General features: G+C 43.9%; 1 protein-coding gene across 1 annotated transcript in view; it reads right to left on the bottom strand.

The window, feature by feature from the left end:
- Positions 1–12,537, bottom strand: part of SYN3 (synapsin III) — a 265,520-nt gene that overhangs the window by 228,506 nt on the left and 24,477 nt on the right. The window contains exon 2 of the mRNA XM_054032562.1: positions 4,255–4,729. Coding sequence (XP_053888537.1) covers positions 4,255–4,565 — 311 coding nt within the window. The 5' untranslated portion in view covers positions 4,566–4,729. The remainder of the gene's footprint in view (positions 1–4,254; positions 4,730–12,537) is intronic.

Here is a 12,537-nt window from a genome sequence, read left to right as displayed (position 1 = left end):
TCTTCAAAAATGAAATGAACAAAACAGTGGTAACAATAGGTTATTGTTCACTCTGAAGATTCTGGGACTAGTTCCATGTGTGAGGCAACCAGAGTGGTCAGCCAAAATCCCCAGACAGTCATTTTTTCTCAAGGCAAACACTGCTGCCAAAGGGCTCAGGTGGGGCAGTCTGAGCTGGTATTTCATGCAGATTGATAGTAGGAAGAAGAAATAGGTTACTCAGAATGTACAGCAGTGTAACTGAGATCAGAATCAGGCCTAATCAACATTGTCTTTCAGTGTTGTGGTCATTGGACCAGATTCTGATCTCAATTATACCAGTGTAAATCCTGAGTGACGCTACTGCCTTCATTCACCCACGTGAATACGATCAGAATCTAGCCCTCTTACTGTAAATGTTTCCAGGAAAGGCACAAATCTTACTGTATGTATAAAGACCCACGTACATTTGTGGAATATTGTGGAAACTTCTTTTGCTTGCAGCTTAGAATTCCAGATATTCCCTTCACAGGCCGGACACCTTCTAGCCTGGGTCCAACTCTTCCCCAGTTCAGTTTTAGGTGTTTTGAGCAGTCATCTTGGGGGTGGGGAAGTATCCAGTGAAGAACCAACCCTGATTAACTCACTCCCCAGCCTTAAATAGGATCGGAAATCCTTTGTTTCCCAGTTTGATCCCCACCCTCTACTAGTGGAAAAATAACAGCCGTCCAAGATGGTGTCCAGTACCAGGTGACCCTGCAGTGTCAAAGCAGCACCCCAGGAAGCTTCTCAGGAAGGTGGGAGATTAGCATCTTTAAAGACCTATTGTTCTCCCTAATGGTTTATTGACTAACCAGCCAGACTGATTGCATTTTGTCTGGTGGGCGTTCCCAGGTGCAAACACTTTTGCAATCGATACATAATCAATATTCCTAACTTCAGATACAGAAATGATACATGCATACAAATAGGATAATCACATTCAGTAAATCATAACCTTTTCAATGATATCTCACATGACTCATCTTGCATAAAACTTATCTTAGTTATGCCATATTCATATCATAACAATATTTCTATGAAGACTATGGGGCCTAGTGCCACACCTTCCTCTTTGATTACACTATTTGGACTAAGCAGCAGACTGGCCCCTAGGCCCCAGGTGCTAGTACTGTGTATTAGACATGTTAAGGGGTCCAACAGAGAGATACATGAATGCTGTGGTAATGGACTACCCCCTGGTGGTGTCTCCTTGATACTGCAGGGAAGTTTAGCACAAGCCAATGACTCAGCTATTGATCTTATTGTTACACTTGAGAAAAACCAGCAGGTGCGTCGAGGTGCTAAATAAGTGCGAACATACCAGCTACAACAGAAGGCAGCAGTGCCAAGTGGACCTGGTTGGTGGGGGGGGGGGGGGGAAGGGGGGCAGAAATACTTCTTATAGAAATGGTAGCCAGAAAAACCCTGTTTTTGCTAGATTCGCACAAACACTAGATGCGATCGCCATCCTACCAGAGACTTTCCTACTATGTTAAAAGGCCAGTTTTCTTGGGGGAAATTCCACTCATTTTCACTCTCGTTTCAAGTTGGATGAAGGATCCTGTATTAGTTACTGGCCTCAGTTGCTACACCTCCACCTTGATGCAAAATCCAAGCCCATTACTCTGGGAAGGGGAGGATAGAGGACAGGAGAGGAGGGCAGTCCTTGTTTTGTAATGAATTCCCCCCCTTTGAGACAGAAACAAGCCATGCTGTTAATGATGGGTCTGTAATGCACTCGTGTCTGCTGGGAAATAAGTGGAGACTAATGAAGGCCATTACACCCAAGATCTTGGTTTACATTTATAACAAGGGGACCAGAGATAAAGCTAGCATTTGAGTCCTTCAGGAATGGTCCCGTGGTTAGGGTGCTACTCTAGGACTCAGCAGACCTGGGTTTTGCTACACATTTCCTGTGTGACCTTGGGCAAGTCACAGCCTCTCTGTGCTACAGTCCCCTATCTGCATAATGGGGATAATAGTCCTGCTCCATCTCAGAGGGCTGTTATGGGTCTCCCATACACAGTAATGGGGGTCATAGAAGTACCTAAAATAGAAAAGGTTGTTGTAGGTATTTCCCGAGCATCACAAAGCAGCCAGAAAGCTGCCCCTGAAGGGCAGCTAGGGATTCCCATGACACAGGGGGAAAGTCAGTGGGATTGGCTTCTTGGCACCTGCTTCCCCAAACAACCCAGCACAGAGGATGTGGCAGAAGTGGGGCCAGAGCAGCCTCCTCACTACCTGCTCCTTTTGGTGCCGAAGGTGCACAATGAGAAGCAGGGCTGGACCACAGTGTCCTTACAAGTTAGCACAGTGCTTAGATAGATTCAGCCTGCGGGTACCTCCAGGATCTGAGCAACTGAAAGGCAACTTAGCCACAGATGCCTCCTCCTCCCCATCAGCCCAGCTGCACCATGCTCTGCTTCAACCAGCTCAATATTTTTATTCCCATTTTACAGCTAAGGAAAATGAGGCACAGTGAAGTTAAGTAATGTACCTTGGGTGAGTTAACACAGCAAGTCTGTGGCAGAGCCAAGAATGTAAGTCAATGTGCCTCAGCTCCCAGATGTTTTCTTTAGTCACTAGGGGCTTCCTAGTGCACATAGTTTAATGCACTACTGGATGGTGCTCAGATATTATGGTGAGGAGTGTGGTCAAAAATCTTCACAGAACAGAACAGAACAATGAAAATGGATGCTGGCAGGCTTTTCAGATCAGCCAACTTTCAAGGAAATGTCCTCCAGTCAAATAGGCCAGCTCCCCTGAATTTTGGAAGGATTCAGGTGTCTTCCAAGACTTCTGGAAAAAGTGTTCTGTCTTGGCAAATCTCACAAAAAAAGCCCTTTCTAATAACATTTCCAGCAAATGATGTTTGCATAAGCATATCCTTTGGAGGCTTAGCTAAACCTCTGAACATTTTTGCGGTTTGCTATCACGATTAGCAAGGGAGGGGATGATCACTTGTAGTAGTCTGTCTGTTTTTACTATTTTAATTACCTTTTGGTGAATGTAGATGTTGTGAAAGGCACTGGATTGACAGCCCTAGAGACAGAGATCTTCTCTTTATTCATAGAATAGGTGTAGCAAACACAATGGTGTTGTGCATGCCCGCCAAACCACACCACAATGTGCCTTTATACCTTTACACAATGTGCCTTCAGGGACCAGGTCTAGGGGCAAAGGAGGAATTCAGTCTGCTGAGCACAGCCATCTCTTCTGAGACTGTCAACAAGTCTGCTAATTAGTGCCAATGGACATTTTTCTCTGAGTATAGTAGGAAGAGGGCCTGAAGAAGAGGGAGAATGCCACGCGCTGGGGGAAGAGGCGGGGCTGGGGGCGGGGCTTTGGGGAAGGGATCCAATAGGGGAAGGGAGGGGGCAGAGTTGGGGTGGGGGCTTTGGGGAGGGGGTTGGAATGGGGGTGGGAAAAGGGCAGAGTCAGGGCGGGGCCAGGGCGGCAATTATTTCCCCGCCTAGGGGCAGCAAAATTATTAATCCGCCACTGATACAAACACATTCCAGAAAGGTGGTACCAGAACACCTTGATACCAGCACATTCCCCAAAGATAACAGGAACACACTGACCCATCTGAAAGATAAGGTCAGGATGACAGCACGATGGATAGAGATGTTTTGATCAAACCAACATGTACAAGGCAATGGGTGGCACCCTAATACGTCAGAGGGTGGCACCCTGATTCGTCAGAGGCAATACGTAACGTGTTTGTGTTGGTGTATAAAGATGTATCTCAGAGGGAGTGTCTTTGGCCAGCCAAGGGGGCAGTGTAAAGTCCCGCCACTGACTGAGCTGCGTCCATTGTCACGGGCATACATGTGCTAGTGTAACTGGAGACATTGATCCAGGGAGCTAGGACCGTGCTTTGTTGGCACTAAACCTGGCTGGATGCCTTCTTACCTTAATGGATCTTATGGTCATTGAGCGGTTCGCTCGAGGTCTGCTGTGCCAGCTGTCTGCTCAGAGCTGGGACAGCACACACAGAGAGAACACACACACATGCAGCCGAACATCTGACAACACTGAGAACTGAAGAGATCACCACATTTATGTTGTGCAGGCCACCAAACAACCAGACCTTGGTCACCACTGACATGGATGGGTGACTTAGACACAAATTTTTCTATATCCTATTGCTGATCTCCCGAGCCATGTAGTCCCTTACACCCCAGTAATATTGCTGTCATTAAAGCAGTCAGTAGACGTGTGTGTGCTTACCAATCCGTGTGAGCATCGTCAATCACCAAAAGGATCTTGGGTTTCTGAGCCACAGGAGCAGGGCTTGCCGAGTGCTCCATCAGTCCTGCAGCTGCTTGTGTGGTCTGCTTCATGGCACTGGAGATGGAACTGAAAATACTGGTTCCAGAAGAGGAAGAGGGTGATGGCTGAGATGGCTGTTGCTTCCTCTCAGTTGCTGGAGAACCTGGAGAGCTAGTGGAGTTATCAGGACGCTGCAGATCCATCATATAGCCATTGGGCAAGTTGGCCACAAAACTACTGTCCGAGAGGCGCCTTCGGAGGAAATTCATTGCTGAAGCTCAGGATGGAGAACTTCTCCACAATGCGAGTGAGACAAAATAACTATATCCCACAGTTCAGAGGGGCTTTTGGAGTCACTATAGCTTAGTCCAGACAGAGATGCTGTCACCCTTGAAACTGTGTTTGAGGAAGAAATAGAAATAGACCTTTTTTCCTGTGGAAGAACAAGAGACACTTGTGTGAGATGCAGATAAATTATTTCACATTAGAACAACTCACTGAGCCTTTAAAGAACATCCTAAGGCCTAAAGCTTAGTCAACACTTGTGTAAATGGAGAAGGGTCATTACTTTATATGCAGGGTATCCTACACCAACTTGCTAGCAAGGCACATTGGCCAAGTGGGTAGAAGTAGGTAGGCTTCATGGCCTTTTCCTGCCCCCAAGTGTTACTGAATTGCACACAGCTCCTCCTCCAGTCACAATAGAAAGATTAAAATATCTAGAGCCCTGCAAATCTGCGGATATCTGCTTTACATCCGTGGATTGGATGTGGATACAAATTTTGTATCTGCGCAGGGCTCTAAAAATAGCTGTGTGTCGATTGATTTGGTGTCCCAGTAGTTAGTGTTTCAGAGGAAGTTGGGGGGGGGGGGGAGGAGAAAGAGTCCCATAATACATTTGGCTATTTCAACAACACTGTTCACCATGGAGAGCAAAAATTCTTTTCACTCCAGCTAGCAATCTGAGTCTATTCTGAGGCAAGAGAAATGAGACAAATATTGGATAAGTTGGAATTTCAGCAAACGGATTGGCTGAAAAAACCCTGTTTGCTGCTGGCTTGTTAAAGGGACTCTGAATTTTGAGACGCAAACATTCTAAACACAGCGATTAGTGGAGAAAAAATCCCGGAGCAAGGCTCGTGTGACACTCCAGGGCCAGTTTTCAAAAGAAGCTTCATTCTGTACTTGGCTCTGTATGTGTAATTTTGTGTCCCCCATATCTAGATTTTGGGCTTCATTAATATTCGGTAGTTACTAGAGATATTATCACATTATCTGATTTGCTAGTTCATTTCAGGGGCATACACAAAATTGGAAGCACAATTTTTAAAAAGGCCACATTGAGGCTGCTTTGCAAACTTGGTCCTCTAGATTTAAATGCTTCTTTTAGGAATAAGGTGTATTACTCTGCTGATCTTCTCCAATCAGGTAATGAACAAGGAGAAATTTAAACACCTGGATTTTTTCCTGAGCCACTAAACTGTCTTGTTATTTATGGAAAATGCATCCAATATTTCAGAGCAAACTAATGCCACATGAGTTAGTGGCATCACTTCACTATTTCACAACTGGAGACACTGGGGCCAGGAAATAGGATTTCCACAGGGACTCTGCAAGACCCCCTTCTCTGCTAACACAGCATACATCTTTGGGTCTTGTCTAGGCATAGCAGGGAATGAGCGGGGAACCAAAAATGATACAACAGCAACATAATGGTAGTCAATCATGTTTATGTCTTGGTACCAGTAACAGGTAACACAAGGGCATTTATTACAGCAGATGTCTGGAGCAGTGAAAGTGAGGGCTGCCTCTTGAATCAGTGGGGGCCATTCCTAGTGTCACAGTTACAGGTATAGCAGCACCTTGGTCTCCTCTCAAGTCTTTCTGCGTGCACCCCTCAGGTCTTTGGCCTCAAGCCTTTATTTCCCTGGAACCCTGCAATTCTCCAACTCTTAGACCAGGCCTCAGGCTACCCTCCTCCCCCCGCCCATGTACCAACTGTGATTTCCCTACAGGTCCAATTGGGCTTGGCAGCTGCAAGTCTTCCTTTTGGGAGATGTGACCAGCGGTTAATACAGTGGCCAGATAGCATTCTTAAAGGTAAGTATTGTTTAACCTTAATAGTAGGAACATGGCATCCAAGAAAGGATTTCAAAACAGAACAGTCTGTACACATCTATCTTACTAAGGTTTACCGTCCCCTGGAAGGTTACAAAGGCCCAACTGCTTCAGACCCCTTCTGTAGGGCCTGTGTCTGTATAAGCCTCTGCCTCTCAAACAGTCTCTGACAACTGCCTCTCCCTTTCTCTTGAGGGTGATTTTTTAGCCTATTGGTGGCCTCTTGATATTCTGGTTCCCAGTCTTGGCAAAATAAGCCTTGTATCTTTACTGGTGACTGGAAGGAGCTTCCAGCTAATAGCTCAAGTATTGCTCCTTAATGACCCCTGCCTTGTTTACTAGGAGATTACTTATCTAGAAATATTGTCTTGCCTTCCTGCTAATTTCCTAACCGCCCTGCTATGGAACTAAATCAATATATGCATATGGTAAACATTCCAGTCATTTAATATAGCTACACACCCACCCACCATAATCAGGTCACATACAGTATGCTTAAATTATTACAGATCATCCCCACAGCTTTCACATCTAGTAAAATGGAACCATTCCACCCCACTGTTCAGACTTAACCTTCTGACTGCCACTGTCCTACCGCAATAGTAAAAACAAATCTCTGTGTTAGCAAAGATGTTATCCCAGGTAGTAACCAGAGTGGCAGAATGGGTGAGAGAAGGCTTTCTTGAAGAGTACGGGTAGCTTAATAGAAGGGCATTGCACGGGCCTCTCTTGGGGGGAGAGGCATGTGTCATTTCTCTGCATAATACAGAAAGAGAAATGAAATTAATACATAACTACTCTACACGACACAGTCTACCCACATTCTAGTACGAGGGACATTTGAGCAGAGTTGCTGTCTGCAGACCACCAAGGTCCAAGTTTAGTGTTGGTTATGGTGATGTGCAGTTCACATATGGACAGAGTCCAGTTACAGCATATGGAAAATGCCATAATTTGGTATGTTTGCTTGGAGTATTTGGCATCAGATGGCAGACAGTGGAGGGTCAGCAGAAATCTAACTTCAATATCAACAGTGTAATATACCATTTTATATCTTTGCAGCTTTTGGGGAAGTTGTCCTCTGTTCCACTGCTAAAGCATTCATTTCCTGCCATTACTGCTATCAGCCATTAGAGGGAGCCTGTGGCTATCGATAATAATCATGATGAGTAAAATTTTTAAAAGCACCTAAGTGACTTAGGAACCAAAGTCCCACAAAACTTGCAGCTCCATGTTTGAAAATTTTACCAACTACTTGGTGCTTGTATAGCTCTTATCTCCTTTACAAGCCTGACATCTTCTAAGCAAGGGACAAAGTAATATTAACTAATCTGCATGGATCAACAGCAGGAAATAACAAAACAGAGTGAAAGAATTTAAAATAATAAATAAAAGTATCCTACACTACAGAATGCTTGTCATCCAGTAATGGAGATGCAGTGGTGCATACTGGCACCCTAGAGCAAGGAAAAAGAATAGAAATTAGTTATTCTGCACTGCCACATGGAAGACATAGATTGGACTCATTTACTGGTCTCCTTCTCCCTGGACTGGCGTGGGCTTGGAGTTCTGTGGAGACAGTGCTCTTGGGCTGTCTCTGTGCCACTAACTGAACCCTCCAAAATCAATGTATTGTTGATACATTCCAAAGGAAGACAATCCCACTGTGACAGGAAGGTTGCCGACCAAGGCTCTAGAAATTCAGGAAGGATTTGACCTCCAACTCCATCTGTAAAAGTGTGTGGGGGGAAATGACAAGAGGTGTGCTCATTTCTTTATAAAACCATTAGGAAAAGAGTGTACCTTGAGGGGACATTTTCATCAATCTTAGGTTAGCGTAATTAATGAAGTAATTGAAATCCATTTTTTAAAATTAAGGTAATTGTAGCTCTGCCATATCAATATATTGATTGCCATTAGCCCAGCTACAGAGAAGGTTTTATCTAAGATGAAAGAAAGATCAGTAATGGCATACATAAGTAAAAGGCCAACAAACACCCTGCTTACCGGAAAACATCAAAAACAGTCTATTTTGCATTACACCCACACTGTTCATACTTGCCTTTGTTCTTTAGCTCTACAGACATGTACATCAGAACAGGGGCTTCATTTTCACTGGGCCCCCACATCCTGCAGCTCCTAGCCACAACTTCAGCTGAAGTCAACATGCAACATCCATGAAGAGTTCACAAGCCCCATTTGGTCTTTGCGTAACTCAACTGATTGCATTCAGCAGGAGGGGAACAATATCCAGGGTCCAAATATTCTATGAGCTAAACAGTCAGGGTCCACCCCACAACTGCCAAGTAATGTGTTGGTCATATTACATAAATTATTCAGTGAGATTATTTGCATATTTGCAAATAATTTGCTTACAACCATAAATTTAAGCTTATGGTCAACACCCGTTCCTCCAAACAGTGGCAGGGTTAGGATGTGGTGCTGCAAAAAGCTTGCCAATTATGGCTAGGACAGGTTTGACACAGAGAATGCTCTATAGAAAGTCCAGAGGTCGGAACGGCAAAGATTCAAACCTCAGTTCTGGACAGACTTCCATCTGCAGGTCCCAAAATGCTTTACAGATGTGAATGAGAGTGCTCTCCCGTCGACATAGCGCGTCTTCACCAGACGTGCTACATTGGCACAGCCTCACTGATGTAGTGTGGTAGTGAAGACAAGCCCCAAACAACTCACAAAACTGGAGCAACTGAACAGCCAGTGGGAATGCAAGGGGCTCTGAAGCTGACAGGGAAAGGAGGGTTTAGGGAGCTCTTCAGCTCATTCTTGACCAACCCCCTCTTGCTGGTGTTCAAAACAGAACTGTGTCAAGAACTGTGTTTCCTTAGTTGGTAAGAGGGCGTCTGCAATTCAGGGCCTTTGAGGGCAAAAGTTACAGGGGAAAATGCAGAGAACCTCTACAAATAAATGAATGAAAGTTACAAGATTGAAAGAAAAAACAAACAAAAAACACCCCCCACGGGAATAATTTTGCCCTCTGGGAAAGAAAGCGAAAAATGAAGAACAAAGAGAAAGAGTAAGAAATCAGAAGGGGGAAAAAAAATCAGACAAACCAAAAGACAGCAAGAGAACCCATGAAAACCCAGACATATACAGTGTCATGAACATACAGCTAAGTGTAGCATAAAATCCCTCCTTTACCTGTAAAGGGTTAAGAAGCTCAAATAACCTGGTTGGCACCTAACCAAAAGGACCAATAACGGGAGAAGATACTTTCAAATCTGTGGGGGAAGGTTTTTGCTTTGTGCTCTGTGTTGTTGTTCTCTCTGAGACAAAGAGAGAGACCAAACAAGTAATCCAGGTCCTACTGAAATGATACATCTAATATTACAGAAATAGTAAGTAATAGCAAGGGAATACGTTAGATTATCTTTTGTTTTAGCTTGTGAATTTTCCCTAGGTTAAGAGGGACGTTTATTCCTGTTTTTTTATGAAACTTTAAATTTTTGCCTAGAGGGGAATCCTCTGTGTTTTGAATCTTTTTGTTACCCTGTAAAGTTATCTTCCATCCTGATTTTACAAAGGTGATTCTTTTATCTTTTTTTAAATAAACTTATTTTAAGAACTTGATTGTTTTTCAGTGTCCTAAAGACCCAGGGGTGGGTGGGTGCAGGGGGGGGTTGATCTATGCTCACTTTGTAACCAATTGGTCAGGATATTATTCTCAAGCCTCCCTAGGAAAGGGGGTGTAGGGGCTTGGGGGGATATTTTGGGAGAGGTAGGGCTCCAAGTGGCCCGCCCTGAATGTTTGTTTAAATCACTTGGTGGTGGCAGCGATACCAAGGGCAAGGAAGGAATTTGTGCCTTGGGGAAGTTTTTAACCTAAGCTGGTAGAAATAAGCTTAGGGGGTCTTTCATGCGGGTCCCCACATCTGTACCCCAGAGTTCAGAGTGGGGAGGGAACCCTGACATACAGAGACACAGAAGGAAACAAAAACAGAGGCAACAGGAACAACTGCATGTGCTTACATTGAAGATTATAGCAGAAAGGGGCTAATGAAATTAGAACATGATGCAAAGATGCAGATTATCTTTATTATTTAGTTAAATGTTCTGGCTAGTTTTTACAAAGGATACTAAGGGAATTAAGCAACCAACTCCCAGAGAATTTCAGAGGGGGTTGGGCGCTGAACTGCCTCAGGCTATTTCTCCATAATTTAGCAGTAAAAATCCAAGCCATCTTTAAACTTTGACATGTGTTAAAAAAAACCCCAGACTCATGTTCACTTAAACCTCTTACTATCCCTATAGGTGAGCTGGAGCCCAGAGGAAACAGAAGCGGTTTGGCTGATTTCTGCTAAGTGAGTTAAGGTTTCCCCTGAGCCTTTTATGTATGCCAGCAGGAGGCATTGAACTGACAGACCCATGTCAGACTGTATCCAGGACCTTGCTCCTAATGACTTCAAGTGAGCAATGTTCAGATCAGCAAACAATGGACCTCACCCTTCTGCATCTGGGATCAAGAGAGTCACTTGCATAGGTCTGCCACAAGGGGGTGGTGCTCTTTCTCTGGCAACCCTGATGGCACCGGATCTATTAATAGATCACACATCTTTCAGAGTGCAGAGCTTTGAACATAGATTCACATATTAAACAGCCAAATGGGCCCAGTTCTGTTCTCTGTAATACTGGTACAAATCAGGAGTGAATTTCTGTAGAATTACACTGCTGCAAGAGCACAGAATGTGGCCTTTCCACTTGTTGAAGGAATAGAGAAACACACTTTTGGGAATCCAGCAATTACTATCAGGTGACTAGTATTACCAACCCTGAGTTTCAAAAATCACGAATCAGGGCTCAAAATCACAATCATGAGATTTTTTTTAAAATACCTAATTTTAAAGACAAAGAATCCAAAGTTATTTCTTATTTGCCTTTGGGGTTTGGAGCCCTTTGGGTTCACAGGGCGTCACATTTTCAAGCTTCTCTCCTCAGCCATGAAGACTAGAAACTTTTTTTTAAAATGAAATCTGAGGTTGTCACGTAATCGCTCAGTTACAGGAGCTGGGGCTTTAAGAACATGCACAGAAGATCATGAGACTTGTAATAAAATTGCGAGAGGTGGCATCACCGGGAGCTCTAGAGTCCATTAGTTAGGAAGGCCTTCTTAGGCACTGCTGTTTTCCACATCATAACCTGCTTATCAGCAAAGCCAGAGACAGCTCAATGAGAGCAAGCAATGCTGGGCAAAGAAATCCAGTGTTAATCCTTGGAAAGTACAGAGACATCTCCATATTAAGAGTCTGTGGAACTGGCACACTGTCTCCATTCTTTATCTCCCTAGAGTAAAAGGGGCCTTTGCAAACCCAAGGCTTGCTTTGCAATATTGACACTAATGCTGCCATTAAGACTAATACTTGTATGTATGCTGAGGGCACTCCCCCACATCAGATCAAAGGAAAGCAGGCGGCAGCAGTGCAAACTGGGAAGTTTATGCAAATAAGCATTCCATAAATTTAATAGGCAAAGCTGTAAAAGGGACCCAGCAGTGTTTAAAAGCCCCAGGCTGGTTTTTTTCTCCCCTCAATCCAGTCTTGGATTTGATGGCAGCTCATACAATCTGTTGGTCTTTTAGTCTCCTGCAGAAACTGTATAAACCTTGATTTCATGGTGACAGGAATGAAAGTGATACCAGGCTTGGCATTAATAAAGCAGGGACTTCTTTCACTGAGAGAGATATGGCTTTGAAGTGCATTGATCTGAATAAAATCAAAAAGCTGGATGTATTTAATATGTAGAGCCTGGCAATGTGCATTAGGGCTCATCCAGATAAAAGATGCCTATGGGACTGACAACTCTCTCACAGGAATCAGCAGAGGCCTTTCCAGCCTCATTGCTGTTCTTCCCTGATGGATACATAAAATACTTTTCTCTATCCCCATGCCATTTCCACACTTCACATGTATTTTACATCAGTCACGATACAGCAATTATTTAAAAGAAGGGGAAACTGGATTATTTTCTTGCTATTGAGCTAAAATAGTTTCTCAGATTAGTTTCAGACATTACACTGAACTTAACTAACAATTCACTAAGAGTACACCAAGTACCGATAGATTTAATTATCTGTTAATCAAGGACCCTGAGAGGGATTTTGATAAGCAC

Source organism: Malaclemys terrapin, chromosome 1, assembly GCF_027887155.1.
Source record: "Malaclemys terrapin pileata isolate rMalTer1 chromosome 1, rMalTer1.hap1, whole genome shotgun sequence".
NCBI lineage: Eukaryota > Metazoa > Chordata > Testudines > Emydidae > Malaclemys > Malaclemys terrapin.
Note: the sequence above shows the minus strand (reverse complement) of the source record. Positions and strands in the feature narration are given on the sequence as shown.